The 16,047-nt window shown below is 40.0% G+C and overlaps 1 protein-coding gene across 1 annotated transcript in view; it reads right to left on the bottom strand.

The window, feature by feature from the left end:
• SORCS1 (sortilin related VPS10 domain containing receptor 1) overlaps positions 1–16,047 on the bottom strand; it is a 340,603-nt gene that overhangs the window by 146,351 nt on the left and 178,205 nt on the right. The window contains 2 exon segments of the mRNA XM_033149720.1: positions 13,675–13,747; positions 13,749–13,772. Coding sequence (XP_033005611.1) covers positions 13,675–13,747; positions 13,749–13,772 — 97 coding nt within the window.

Below are 16,047 nucleotides of genomic sequence, written 5' to 3'. Positions count from 1 at the left end.
GTAGCTAGGCACCCATTATCTCTTACTCAGGAGGTCATGGATGTAGATGTGACTTCCTAGTGGATAATAGGTATGGAGAGATCAAGGGAGATGCTCACTCAGATGTTAATAAAAGGAAGGAGTGAGGAGATGACTTTGGGTGCAAATCAACACATTTTCCCCATGACATGCCAATTTATCTGTGACATAGGATGAACATAAAACAGTATATAAATTAATCAGTACATTATTCTGATCATACTTTAGGGATTCGTCTTAGTATTCTTTTTTCTTTTTTCTACATTGGTTTTAAGATCAAAATACAAAATATTGATTTTATCTGTCAGTTATAAGTGTGTGAGAGAGTATAATTTGCTTCATTTCAGAATATTCATAAACTGCTTAGAATACTTTTGCAAATATTCTAAAGGGAGAAACTGCAAATTTTCCTCTTCATAATTGGTGTGATTTGCATTTATTTTGTATTTGGATATTGGACCTTGAGTACTAAATGTCTTGTAAGAAACAAATCCTTAATGGATGATCTACTTTGACTTGGCAATGTATGAAATATTAGGAAGGTAGCACCTTTTCAGACAGAAAGGTAATCAAATTAGTGATCACTGTCATATTGATTCAATAATTATTTTAGCATCCTGGTGAAAGGAAATGTCATTATCAGCAGACATAACACACATTTTAACTGGAATCAGTAGTTAACCCTTGGGTCAATTAGTAGTGGGACTAATGGCCAAGAAGGCAGTTACTCTATGTGCTGTAGAGGCAAATGATGGGCAAATGGGAATGTAGTCCATCTAGGAGAAAGAGAAAACTGATCCTAAACCTCTGCTGCCTTATGGCTATATTCATTCATGAGAAAGACTTTGGGACTAAACCTCAAGGAGAAATCCAGATCTGCTGCCTTGTGAGACTTCTTCAGGAGAAGAAAAAGATAAGGAGTAAACCCTACATAAGTCCAGAATGGAGTCCTTAAGATGGTTTGATGGCACCTTGTACGCCTCCTTCCAGCAACTCCTACAGCCAAGCTGGTGCCACATGTATTGCTCTGCTTTCCTCTGGACCACCATCAGTGAGGCCAAGGGGTGAGGGTCTTGTCATCTGGGCAGTTGCTGGGTTCTGCCATAGCCACCTAAAGTACATCCACTAAGGTGTTGGTGTGTAAGCAATAGCATGTGATTTTGACTTCTTCCAGTTGTAAGGAAGGCTTCCATGTTTCCTGCCTACTTTACAATACCAAGGAAAGCAAAGCTACTTTTGCATTGAATTTCTAATATCAAAGCATGCAAATACAGAGATGATTTTAAAACCCTTATTTTCCCCCATGTAAACCAAGCTGGCTCTGCTTGATTCTTGTGATAGAAGGCCTTTGCTGATTCCTGGAGGATGCATTTAACTTGTAGCCTTTTGCTCAGATCTTCCCAGAAAAAGAGAACTATGTTGATATTTTCATTTCCCTCTGGGGAAATCCTAATCTTCATATAGAAACCTCTCCCCCATTTCACTCCTCCTGCTGCTACTCTCCATCTCCTTGAAGAACGGAATCTTGTCTAACAGAGTTTGGGAAATGCATTGAGCAATGAAGAACATTTTCCTATTGCTGGGGAGTTGGTTAAGAAAATGATGGTAGTTTTTTTTTTTAAAGGAAGAATAAAGTGTAGAGTCTGAATCTCACTAACTTGAAGACTTTTTTGTGCTATTCTGTCCTAGAATAGAGTATTCAAAGCAATTGGAACATTTTTATTAAACAAGTTATTCAGTATTGCAGAAATATGTTAACACTTATGTTGGATTTTTTGTGAGGAGGTTTTCGAAATACTCCTATGTGAAACAACATGTAGTAGTACTTAAATCCTGGGACGGCATATTGATCCAGAAGTCAAAATGTGAGATCAAAATCTGAGGCACAAAGTGCCAAATATTCCTTCTTTATTGTGATGTACCACTATGAGCAGCGGAACTCCTCAGAAACATGAGATGAGTGTACAACTTCATTGCTGGTAAACCCAAACTAAGAAAAGCAACACATTGCTGGCATTATTGCGAAACTCATGCAAAATTCAAAACCCCTAGTAAGCAATACAGTGGTACCTTTGGTTGCGGATGGGATCTGTTCCGGAGCTCTGGTTGGATTCTGAGGTTTCTGCAACCAGAGGGACTGCTTCTGCGCATGCATGCGGTGTGGTGGAGCACTTCTGCTCATGCGCGCATGGTGAAACCCAGAAAAATACTTCCAGGTTTGCCGCGTTCGCCTCCTGAAGGTACCACAGTTCTTTTATTACTGACCAGGTGGTGTTGGAGGTGAAAGCACGGCAGCACCGTAACTGCACACAGTTGCTAACAGGCTAGTTGTCCATACCGATGTCAGCAGCCCACAGTCTCAGCAGAGATGGCTAGGCAAAGCTTGTAGAGTGCTGGCTCAGACACACATACAGCATGCACCATAGAATCAAAGAATCTCCCAACCCTTACTCCTGGGAGGGGGCAATCCCTTTCTCCCTAGATTGTCCTACAGTGGTGGCTGGTGGCCCCGAGTGATGAACTTCACTAGCCATTCCTTTAGCTTAACATGATTTGCAAAGTGGCTGTATGCTTAAAATGCTGTTATGAGCTCATTGGAAGAACAAATGAACCAAACAGTATCCTCTAGCTTCTTAGAGGATTAGTGGGTTGCACTGGGGTTTCAGCCAAACACCAATTAAACTCTAATGTTTTGAAGAGAATGTCTTGCCCAATAAATACATACCAAAAACAGGATCTTTGGAAATGATCCTTATCTTGTACATTTGGCTATGGAGATGTTTGATATTCTATACAGCTTCCTTTGAATTTGATATGTTTGAAAACTCTGCCCGGGTGACAATAATAAACTAATTCTTGCCAATTTGGGTAATATTAGGTACTGCCTACATTCAAAAGGTTAATTTTTTTTGTTTCTTAAAACAGAACAAAACTCTCTGTTATGAAACATGCATTTCAAATGGAGTGTCAATATATTATAAGCTTTCATATTTCAAGTATGCACATTTTGCAGCTGGCATTTGGATTTCAGTAGTTCAAATTTATGTCTGTTCAAATATCAAAGCCTACTCAAAAGGCATGTCTGACAAATGAAGATCAGACAAGACAAATAAAACAAAAGTCACGAATGTGATCAAAATCAAAACAAGGGAGAATTTAAAGGAACATGCATCATGCATTTGAGGCATTCAGTATGGTGGGCAATGACATTCTTGCATGCCAACCCAATCTCTGAGTGGTGCAAGATTCCAGGGGTTCCAGGCACTTACCCAGTTTCCTTTTGGAATGAGGGCACAGTGCAAACTGTGGAGTCTTTATGAGATATGGCTATTTACACAAATAACTACCTGAGCCTGAGATGAAGGGGTTCACAGCATCAACACCCCAAGAGGGTCTTGTTTTACCCATAGCAACAGCCTTAGAGTCAAACAGAAATCAAGCATTTTCTCAACACGGCTTTGATTCTCTCCCTCTCTCTCTCTCTTTCTCTCTCTCTCTGCTTTACTTATAGGTCACATCACTGCAACTCTTGCCATTAATGGCTCATCAGTCAGGTTATCACTCACCAGGAGGCTAGCCGGGCTATTCCAGGAAACAGAAAATTTGATTAAATTCTAAAACTTGCTAGATCCAGGAATTAAAGGGTTCTGGCTTCAGCTTAATATTATAACAATATTATTGTGTCTCAGTCAGAAGGACAAAGTGGGCCAGGCTTTTCAAGTCTGCAAACATGGTTCAACGCAGTGTAACTGGGTACTCATTTCCCTCAAAAGTGCACAGTGCTGGATTGCCAAATTGGCAGAGTAGTCATCGGCCTATGGGCTCCAGGCCTTTTAGGGGCCCCGTGACAACAGATCAAAATAATAGGATATTCAAAGAAAATTACAATCAAGCTTTCTTGGTTCAATGTTATCCCACGAGAGTGTGCACATGGAAACCTCCAGATATGAAGCTTTCTGTGATTAGTGTGTAGGGAGTTCAAAAACATATTAGGAGATAATTTGCAATGCCTCCCCCCGATATGTCTAGGGGCCTCCACAGGGTTTAATCTGGCATTGAAAGGGCACCAGTTCCAGGGCCTTAAAAAAATTACAGGCACACTAGCCTGTGAAAATAACAGCTGCACAGTTCTGGGTTATTTTAATTATTGAATCAGTGAGACAAGGAAAGCAGGTATTGCAAAGCTAGCAACAGATTCTACCCTCCAATTATCAACAAATGCCAGCCGTGGAATAATTGGGACATCATAGTGTAAAGTAGAGAAAGTGAAGGAAAATAACCATATCACCATGCACACTCAGAAATTATTTCCTCTGTCTCCCTGCACTTATTTGTGCTGACAGGCAATTTTTTGTGTAATTAAAAATCTTCATTAAACACTACATCAGCTCCCCTCCAAATTAATTTACATTTGTCCTCAATATTGCATTTTCAAAAATAAAAGGGGGTGGGTGGGTAGAATAGTTATTCCTGGCAAAGGTCCAAGGTTCCAATTATAGCTTCCTCTATGGAGGAAAGTGAAATAGATTTTAATTGGGGCCTAAGAGTAAAGGTCAGTTTGCTGGGAACAATGGGTGTCTTTGGTAGTAATTGACTGAATCATCCTGTAGGAATTTGTAAATGTCAGTAACATTCTTAAACTGAGAGGGAAGGGAAAGGCCATACCAAGGAATAACAGCAGAGATTCAGCAGCAGGGGAAAATATTGCTGGGTTATTTAACAACACCTTAACTAGGGATAATTGAGAAAGCTGTGCAATATGAAATGAGACTGAGCACATTTAACCAATAAGAGTCATAAAATAGACATAAGATGCAAATATTTGAAATTTTGATCTTGCTTGTCCCTGGTCCCAAAACTCATGCCCAAGGCCATATGAGCAAATAGGTCATTCCGGTAGCTCTGTTCAGATCGGCAGCGAAGAAGATAACACTATTTTCATTTGTTACTTAGGACGTACTGGGGTTTTCTTTCTTAATATTCATGCTACACCAGTAAAACTCATCCTGACATTCCTCAGAGGAGAACAACAGCTGTTCCATGCTCTATTTATGGTGCTCTTTCATCATGAAGATTTGATCACTTATTATGTCCTTCAGCAGATGATACTGAAAAATTAGCAGAATGAGGCAGTAGCTATGAAATGGAAGAAATTGGTCACTGCAGACTGCAGGTGGGGAAATGTCAGGTAATGAAAACTATCTGTAAGTAGAAGACAGTACATCAGGAGGGGAAGTACTAGACTAGCCCTCTCTCTGCTGTGCTACCTTTAGAGAGAAGTATCAGTTCAGTCATAGAAAAAAATGTTTTGTGCATATAAGTTTCCTTGAGAAGTTCTGTTTATCAGGAGAAACCAGGGATTGACCTGGGCATGCAAACTTTGCTGTACTACTGAATTAACAACTCTTTCTTGTAGAATGCTAGAGCTAATCTAAAGAATCTCAATAGGGCCGAGAAAGGAGTCAGAGAAATGATTTGACACAAGCAAGAAACCTTTGTGAAAATAAAGATGATAAAAATATAGCTCAACTATAGAAAAAAAACCCAACCCTGATGCTATTCTGTACTGAACACAGAATTAAAGAAGTTCAATATTCAACAATGCCACTGACTTTCAATTAGATATCTCTATCTTAATTGCTATAGAAATTAGATCATGTTTCTTGGATTGTAGTTGTTGTTGGGGTAGGGAGAAAAAGTGAAGGCATAAACTGTATTTTGTACAATTTGATGAAACTATCCTTGCTTTATCGACTGCATTTGTTTCTGGAACAGCATCCAAGGTTATATGTCTCAGCCAATGCAGAGAGTTTCAACCAGCCAAAGAATATTGCTTCAACGGCTTAAGCTATGCAATGTCATCCATCATAAATATATTGAAGTTTTAATACTGCACTCATATTTATAAATATTATCAATTTTAGGGATCCAGCAGCATCAATAAAACACCCAGGCAGCTTTGTTAAATCCTAAGGAAAAAAAGATACTTAATATGAAAAAAGAAAAACAGGAGTAGAAATCTGGAACATAAATTTGATGTCTCCCAGTTATATAGGTTGAAGCAGTCTTTTTGGACTTACTATAGATCAGTGTTTTTCAACCTTTTTTGGGCAAAGGCACACTTGTTTCATGAAAAAAATCACGAGGCACACCACCATTAGAAAATGTTAAAAAAATTAACTTTGTGCCTATATTGACTATATATAAAGTAATTCTCTTGAATTTTTCAATTTTTCCCACGGCACACCAGGCAACATCTCGCGGCACACTAGTGTGCCGCGGAACAGTGGTTGAAAAACACTGCTATAGATGAAACAATATTCAGATCTCTACATTAAAAGAATGGATTTTTTTTAAAAAAAAGTATGTCTAATAGTCAGCAATAAAAACCAGACACCTCATCTGGCTTTTGAAGTATTATTACATTACATTCTTACATTATCAGTAGCTCTTGGAGAAACTACCAAAAACTTCCCCAGGAGCAAGCTTCTCCTTCTCCTCCTTCTTCCATCCACTATTTTATCTTCAGTAAGACTTTTTGTGTTTACACTACACAAGTATGTTTGTGTAGATATTTTTTTTAAATGTAACTTCTGTGAAAAAAAAAATCTCATTGGTCTTAAAACTAAGCTATACAGTATGTGCAAATTAAGATCAACTTTTGTCACATCTTTTCTTTCAGGTGAATCAGCAGAGATAGCCACAGCTGGAGAGGGAATTTCAGATGAAGCAAATTTGACCTAGAAGACTACAACATTTTCTTTGAGAGGTACATCATATTTTAAACCTTTGTTTTGAGGATTTCCCCCCACACTGTGTTGAAACCTCAGAGCACAAAACAGCTAATCTTATACATCTTTATACCATAATTGCATTGTCTGCAAAGCATTTCCTAGACCACTGTAGAATCATGGTTTTATGACCAGTCTGTGTAACCTTCTCAGCTATCACAATCAGCCGTCTTGTTTTCATGCTTCCACTACCACATCAATCATGTTTCATACAGTCTCATTCTCTCTGTCTATTAGTTAAAGAAATCCTTCACCAGCATTAAACCCACAAACCACTGTAGGATGACTTTCAAATTGATCTTTTCCCCTTAGAATAAAGAAGAACCAAAGCTATATCTGAGCTCAACACAAGGACTAAACTTTAATCTGAGGGTTCAACAACAAATCCTTGCACCTATCACCTAGTGTGAGTAAACTGTCATTAATTGGACACACAAGTTTAGCTCAGGGTTAAATCAAAGCAAAATGTGCAGTTGTGCTTTGCGCCTCTCCATCTCCTAGTTTTGAAAGTTAGGTGGCTTTACACAGGGATAAATATTCTATTCGTTTCTGTTGCTTTGAAACCTTTCCCCTTAGCTCATAGCACCTTGCCTTGGAAACACATAGAGCAATACTAGACATATTAATCATGCCTTCTGTGCATAAAAGGAAAATATTGAAAGATTAAGGCATCTGCAACCCATTCATTTTGCACATTCCACAGCACAGCAATTAAAAATGAAAGGTTAGAAGATATAAAGCAAAATTTAATGCAGGAGTGCAGGACAAGAGAAAACAAAACCCAGGCCCACAGGAAATAATCAATATCTGATGAGAAGACATTGTGCTATTAATAGTATGAAAGTGCTGGCAGATATTATCAACTGGAGTTTTATTAATTAACTGGAGATGCAAAGATACATTGGTGTTGAGATGTACAAAGAACAAATGTACTGGTTCCTTGGAAAGAACACCGTGTGCAATTTATGAGGACACAGCATCTAAATTAGCCAGCAGCTCAGTGACTCCAGAAAAAATATTTCCCCCAACCAGCCATAAGTCTCTTCTTTTCACTTGCATTTTCATATCAATCAGGATTTTTTACTCGTCCCATGTAGTTTTTAAATCAAATACTTGGAGACCTTTAACGTTAAAGCCCATATAGAATAATAAAAAGTGTTTCTTATAAAATAAAAATCAAGAAGTCTTTTGAGAACTTTCTGTGTAATCCTATGCATGCCTTTTCAGAAGGAAGGTTCGCTGTATCAAGTGATGTATTACTACATAGTAACTTTCTTTTCTTCTTTCTTTTTCGATTGCAGCCTCAGATACTTTAAAACAGGGGTGGTAAATCCCAAGTCTAGAGTTAAAAGCCACTCCAAATGGCCTGTTGGACTCTTCCTTGGTCACACCTGTGTCCCTTGGCTATGCTCATAGCAACCCTGCTGCTCTGCACACTCCTCAGATATATTTGCTTGGCTGGAATGTGCCCTTGAAATGTGGCAATGCCTCTAACAATTGGATGGAAGTTTCCCTATGTTTTTATTGGATTGTGGCCCCTGAATGGCTGCCCATGAGAGAAAGTGCCCCTTGGTCTGAAAAAGCTTCCCCACAACTGCGTTAAACACATATAGAAAAAACAAAGCTACATTTCCCTTCAAATTTCAAACTCCTTCCACGTGCTAAGTATACATTTTCTCCTCTCTCATTGCAACAGCCCATTAGAAGAATACCGGACCAGATAATAAATGTATTGGACATTCGGGAATTCTCTCTTCTGGATACTTGTTGACAAATAACACGCAGGCAGAATTTTTTGGCAGAACTGAGGTTTCCCTCTCCCTCCCCCATTCTCCACTGTCATAAATCACAGGGCCAGGTGGCACCATATTTCAACAAGATGAGAGTTATTTGCCTGTAAACAGGTTTTCTGTGGCTTTTATATCTCCAGGTTTATACCCCTCAGTATTATTAGATTATTGTTTTCTATTATTATAGATTGATCCAAAGAAGATGTTGTAATTTACCCAAATAAAACCCCAATAGTGACGGATCAGCAGCTTAAATGGTAAATAATGTTTTCTTCTTTATGTCTCATAAAACCCTCCGGGAAACTACAGATTCATTATTGCCTGGAACATTTTCTTCTTGTTGTTGTTGGGTTTTTTTTTTTTTTTTAAACCCACAACCTGTGCTTATTTGGGGGAGGGGGGGGAAGAGAGAGACGAAAAGTGAAATATAAGGCATTAAAGAGAAAACTGGCATTCACAGACCACGGCAGACACTTTTCAAAATATGTCAGTGTTCATTTATATGCAACATATTACTTAGGGAATGCTGGTCAAATAAATATTAGAATCATGGTGTCGGAATACTGTAAAACTGACAAGAGATCTGACAGTTTTGTCACTCAGCTGTTACACTAAAACAAGGTGTGGTATATTAATGTACCCACAACCAATTAGCATAAACCAAACAAATTACAAAATTCATGTGAAATCAGTTTAGGCTCTGGCTTTCAATAAGACTACCACTCTAATAAATAAGGTCTATTAATTTTTGTTAGACTCTAACAAGAAAATATAGTTAGTTTTGAGCTGTAGTTCAACTTAATGTACCTTGCATTCAGAGACACGTTTACAAGGCAAATGTTGCAAATTTGAGGTGGCAAGAAATTTGAGGTGGCAACAAGTGTCAGTTTGTCCTACTATGAATACATCTCTGACAGGAGGTTCCCTTTCCACACAACTGGAGTCGGGGGTGAGGCTTCTAAGGCTCAGTGTCATGCAAGCTGGGGTGCCACCCTGGCTCCCAGCATTTCCCTGGCTCAATCCCACTGCTGCATCAGAGCTGCTTAGATTCCCTGGGTGCTCTTTGATGCCCACCTCAGCTTCGGAGCATGACAATGATGCTGGGTGGCCAAGAGCTTCAATCATGATTGCCTCTTTTTTGTGATGATTCCCATGTGCCATGGCACTGTCAGACAAGGAATATCCAAAGTGGGGAATTAACTGCATCTGGGCATAAACCTGCCTCCTCAATTTCCTGCTTGACAGCTACTTAGGGCCATGTGGAGCCATCTCCCACTCCCAGAGCTGGTGAGTCAGGGATAGGACAAGCTCTTGGGTGCACTCAGGGCATGCTTGCTGATTCGCTTTCCAGATGCTCACATAGAGGTCACATGGAGCTCTCCACTCCAATTGCAAGAGCCTTAAGAAACTGTGTCAGAGGTTTGTGCTCATTCTAACTCACTTTCAATCCAGCAACTCGTTCACAAGTTTTTCCTCTGCCAGCAAGCAGGCATGGTTGCGAGCAGAGGCTGGATGATCCATGGAAGGCTTTCACTGTGCCAATTAACAAGAGAAGTGAGTCCCCGGCAGGGGATCATGCCAAGTGCCCCTGGATATGTTCTGCGGCCCTCCAGGGGTCCCCAGATCCCTAATTTGGAGCCACTGACTTAAAGACACGAGGGAGAACCATTCATTCAACACTAGGATCCATTCAATTGGAGCAATCAAAACAAAACACCAGTACTTTTCATGATTAATTTTGGCAATCTATACTTGTTCCTAAAGTTGATTATTTCAAATAAAATTTCTAACACTTCTTGTTCAAGTCATTCTTCTTTATTTAATTTATGAATGATGTTGGTTCTATTGTATTGTTAGCTCTTAGGTTGGGGACATTTCCACATAATTCATTCAAAGTTTTGAAATAAATTTAAAACTTTAAATTTATGCCAGTAAAAAAACAATGAATGCATATGCAGACATCAACCATTTGGCTTGGGGTTCCGTTCCTGGCCCCTGTGCTTGTCTGTGGCGTGCACATAAGTCAGCTCCACCTCATTATGCCCTATTATGCCACCTGTTCCACCCCGCCCTGCCCCTACCCTGCCCCCCGTTCTGCCCTCTTCCAGGTAGCTGTCTTTATTGCCCATCTCTTTGGGCCCCACTAGCTGCAGGATCCCTATGCCTGGGTCCGCAATGAGTTTGCTATCAATAAAGAGGTTGTACGTGAGTGTAAATATATAAATGTTTTGTGTGCCAGCCCAAAACATTTGCTACCTGGGCAAAGAAAAAATATCTCCCTCTCCCACAAAAAGAAACTTACTAGACTGGCAGGTGTACCCTACCTCAACAGTGACAATATGATAGTTTCCTCCATGGCACCTGAACATACCTGGCTCGTTGGCATAACAGTTTACATAACAATCTTGTATATAATTTAGTTTGGGAATTATGGGGGTTGTTTGCCTCCTAGAGTCAACCTTGGCAGGCATATAACCATATCAGGAGGTGTTAGAAAATAATGAAGCAAAGTGTGAATACCTAGTAGTCTGGTCTGTAAAAGGCAAAAACATACTTTTATATTGGTTGGTTTGTGGGTTGGGGTTTGGGGGCGGGGAGTAGCTTGGGGGTATATGAGCTACGTGTGGAGATGAAGGATCTGAGGTTCTTGGAAGATCAATCTTGGTGCAGGAGGAAGGAGAGTGGCCTGACATAAGATCCTAAGAATTCTGACTGAAAGAATTTTGCTAAAAGGAATTTTAGCTAGTAGAAACTGTTGAGATATGAATAACTGGCTGCATTTATCCTCATTTATTTTCAATATCTTTTTGCCCTCTTGGATTGTTTGTGTGCATGTAACTATTAATATATTGAAACATTTTCAAGATTAACTCCCTCCGCCTTTTATGAAGCTTTGTGGTCTCTTGTCTGTAGTTGCCCAACCCATGCTTAAAAGCCAAACCCGCACATTGACTGAGGTGATCTAAGAACTAAGCAAGGCGGAGGCAGCTTTGGGAAAAGGAGGTCTTTCTGCTAGTGGGGTTCACAGGAAGGGAAAGGCAAACTAGAGGGGCAGATTCATGTTTGGATAGGTCCCCTTTCCTCACATGGGTTGGGGAGTCAAGACAGGCACACAACCTTTGTCCTCCAACAGCTGCTCCAAGCAAATGGTAAAGCTGGCCCTGGAAGTGAAGCCTTTCCCAAATTATTTTCAGTGTTCTTAAAACTTCTTGTCTGTCCTAAGCAAGATAAACTGTTCATATGTACACAAGGAGAAAAAACAACAACAACTATCCCTCTTTTGTGAGCATTTCCCTATTACAAATCCTTCATAAATTGTTGCTCAGTGGGGTGCTGATATGATTAAAACCTTCCGGGCTTTGGGATGCATTTTCTCTGCAGGATTTTGTCAAATCCTTTTCAGCTCACTATTGGGAGTACTTAAAAGGCAAGCAACTTTAAATACAATCTGGCCTCTATAGATGAGGCTCTAACATCTTAATGAGCCGTTTCCCTTTCCCAACAATGAGTTCATCCTAATTCAAGAAGAAACAAAATAACTTCAGGCTTCATGCTATATATCCACATCTTGTGCATTTTCAGTATGGGTGAATCAAACTTATCCCCAAATTTATTGTATTCAACACTGTTAAAGAAAACGAGACGTGTGAAACTGAATACAATAACAATTTTGCGTATCTGAAATGTTGCAGGTTTTTGTTTCTTTGTTTTGTTTAGAAAGAACACATTTTTGGCAATGTTTCTAGATAACTTTTAATTGGTTAATAATGTATCGCATGCACAGGCCATAATAACAATGCAAAATTCCTTGCTTTCCAGGGATATTTCATCAAGCATCTTCATTCTCCTGCATCCAGCTACTTCTTAAATTGATTCAGTATGTATTATAGGGTTTGTGACTAGCCCTGTTTTTTAACATGTTTTCACAATAATAATAATAATTTATTTGTACTCCGCCCATCTGGCTGGGTCTCCCCAGCCACAAGATTAAAAACTTCCCTAAACAGGGCTGCCTTCAGGTATTTTCTGAATGTCAGGTAGTTGTTTATCTCCTTGACCTTTGATGGGAGAGCGTTCCACAGGGTGGGCACCACTACCGAGAAGGCCCTATGCCTGGTTCCCTGTAGCTTTGCTTCTTGCAGTGAGGGAACCGCCAGAAGGCCCTCGGCTCTGGATCTCAGTGTCCGGGCTGAACGATGGGGGTGGAGACGCTCCTTCAGGTATACAGGACTGAGGCCTGTATACCAAACAACTCCACAATATTGCAATATAAAGTAGGCAAGGGATTAAAACACTTCAGTGGAGTCAAATGGTAAGGAGTCAAATAGAAATCATCAAGGGCTATATTGCAGAAGAGAGAGGTTGGGAATTGGGCTAATGATGTCAAAAAGGACAGTACTGGGGTTCCCTATGCAGCTACTCATTGGCTGAATCTATGGGACCACTTCTCATCCTATAGTCTCACTAGGATGTTTCTCATGCCTTTTCAGTAGAACACCAAGACGAAAGCTTCAGGCTGGAAGAAAGCATGGCCTTGTCTACGTCTTTTCCACTCGTACTAAATGTGTACGGAGCAGGATTGCAATGGTGCTTTCTTCCCCTGCCACCCATATGCTCATCTGCATTTGCGCAAAGAGCTCTATGCAGGTGCAGCCACACGTACATATGAATATTTTGTACTTATGATCAGGGACCTGGCCATTTGCATGGTTCCCGAATGTGCATAAGTTGTACACCTGTAGGTCTCTGTTCTCACCTTCACTTGAATACAAGGAATATAATACAAGGAGATGGGAGTGAAAATAAGGGAAGAGATAACATTCTCCCTATCCATGCATCCACTGAATGATTAAAAAGGGCTATATAGTATTATGAAAGATTGCCATTTGTCAAAAAGCAGCATGAGAATCAGGATGCAGTGAACATTAAAAAGAAGGTTCAAGACCATCTAAATTGTAAACTACTTGTTTTTGTTTGTTTGTTAATCAGGAACATTGGTAACACTGTGTAAATAGCAACTAACAATCAAAATAAAATTTATGTCAGGGTTAAACCAATCATATGTTCTCACTTACCTTGCGCTTATTAGTTGGGCAGACATAGAGGTAGCTAAGAATGGTCTTCAGACCCACTTTGTCATTCATTTTCATATGTTGTCCCATAATCTGTTGACCTGTAATTTAAGAAAACTTTAGTAAGCATAAACACCAAGACAAAACTAAGATGTAAACTGTTTGGCTGGTTTCCAAGTTTAGACATGCAGCAAAATAGCTCTCTGGAGCTTTCTGAGTGATTCGTGTAGTATATAATGACACTTAATTATGTACACATGCCATCATGTGAGTGGTTAACATTTGCATTTAAATTGGATTAGGAAAAATTAAAATTGCATCCTCCCGATGCCATTCCAACATAAACGCCTACAATAAGAAATGTTAATCTAGTTCTAAGAGGTGGTGGTAAAGTTTGTCATAAATGCCAAGTGTCATGACAACAAGAGACTGAGTTACTTCTTTGCCAGATACCAATCTCAGCCTTAAGATCATGTTGAGATAGCGTAGCGGATTTATTCCACTCAAGCCAAGTGGTACAATTCAAGATGTTTGCTCAGTAAAGAAAACGCTTGCTCATATTGGAAAAGAAAATGATATCGTGACAGCTTAGCAACTACTTCATTGTTCTATTTTTGCAGGTCATTTAGCTGTCCATTCAGTGATGGTTCATAAGACTATGATTATTACAGAGTTGGCTAACCAAGACAATAGATACCTTGCTAAGTACCAAATGGGTTGCATCCATGATTTGATTCATCTTGCTGTGTATATTTAAATATGAAGATGGAGTGTGAGTATCTGAATTAAAACATGTTCTCCCTTCCGGTTTGGCGCCGAGTCAATGGCGGACGGGAGTCCGACGGCTCCGTCCTCCGTAAGGCTTTAGGGACTACCGTGCCTGCGCCACGGATCCCTTAAAGCCACGGGAAGAGCGTCCCGTGGACTGCCTGCTTCGTGGGTCCCAGACGTTTCGTCTCCGCTCCCGTTTGACCCTCGTAAGGGGGGAAAACGGGCGAGCGAAGCTCCGACACGGGACTGAAGAAGCGTCTGCCTTCGGAGGATCAAAGCAGCGACCCCGCCAGACCCGAGCGCCCGGCACTTCCGACATAGAAACTTCCAAAGAAACTCTGTAAGTAAAAGTTTTTGGACTGTTTGAAAAGTTTTGAGCACACTGCTTGCAGAGGAAACTTTAAAAGGAAGCCTGTTCCCTTTGAACTGTTTGCGCGAGCTTGGTAGCGCTAAAAGATTAAAGCCGCGAGTAACGGAAAAGTTTTGCGAACTCTGCCAAACTTTTTAAAAGTTGATTAAAAGTTGTTTTATGGATGATTTGAGACTCAGGAATAGTGGATATGGCAAAAGAAGACACCGCTCGCCCTCAGGACTAGGATTCCGGGTCAGTAGCGGGCTGCAAAACATTGTTGCCATTTTTTTTCCTGGATACTGTTTCAGTGACTGTTTACCAGTGGAGACTCTTTGACTTTGGTAGCCAGATACAAGTTATTTTAAGGACTTGGTGGTAACACTGTAAGTGAGAAACAGTTACTGACTTGGGCTACTTAAAATAGACTCTTCTTGGCTTTAAGGAATGTACAATTTTGGGAAAATTTGAACTCTTTGCCTAAAAGTTGGATTATTGGACTGGTGTGGCTCCTGGCTCTGCAGCCTCTTTGTTCTCAGAAGCTAGCTGCTGGCCACCTGGTGTTTACTTTTGGGACTGTTGGTCTTCTGCTGTGAATGTCTGAGACAGTTACCACAGCAACTGGAGTGACCTTGAGATTACAGCTACAGAGCCCACAGGGAATGGAACTTAGATCTAAAGGAACTGGCTCTGAAAAAAGAAAAGGCTCTGTTTCCTTAACTCTTCAGGAACAAATGGAGAAACTGGTTGTTAGTGTGGCAGAAATTGCAGCAGGTTTGAATAGTGTCACCAAAAGGTTGAAGCAAACACAAGAATCAGTGAACACTATTGGTGCATCAGTGAACACAACAGTTAACTCTGCAATAGAAAAACTCCAAGCTGATATAAAAGCCGATATTAAAAATTCTACTGAGACTTTGGAAAAATCAATTGGGCAAATTGAGGAGAATGTAAGAAAGAACAGAGAAGAAATTAATAAAAATAGGGCTCGAGGTGACTACTCTGAAAAAAGACTCAGAGGAAATTAAAGTGGTCAGAGAAAAAAATAAAAAAGGTGGAGGAAAAATTGGACAATATAGATTTGGAGCAGATAGAGAATATTGGAACACGACAGAGAACTGTTGAAGAATCTCTTGCTTTTCTGCAACTACATCAGAGAGAAGGAAACATAAGAATAAGGGGTCTTCCAGAATTGGAAGGGGAAGACCTAAAAGCCTATATTGTGCAACAATTCTCAACATATTGGGAATTAGAAG

Source organism: Lacerta agilis, chromosome 5 (assembly GCF_009819535.1).
Source record: "Lacerta agilis isolate rLacAgi1 chromosome 5, rLacAgi1.pri, whole genome shotgun sequence".
NCBI lineage: Eukaryota > Metazoa > Chordata > Lepidosauria > Squamata > Lacertidae > Lacerta > Lacerta agilis.
This window is presented reverse-complemented; position numbering and strand designations above follow the sequence as displayed.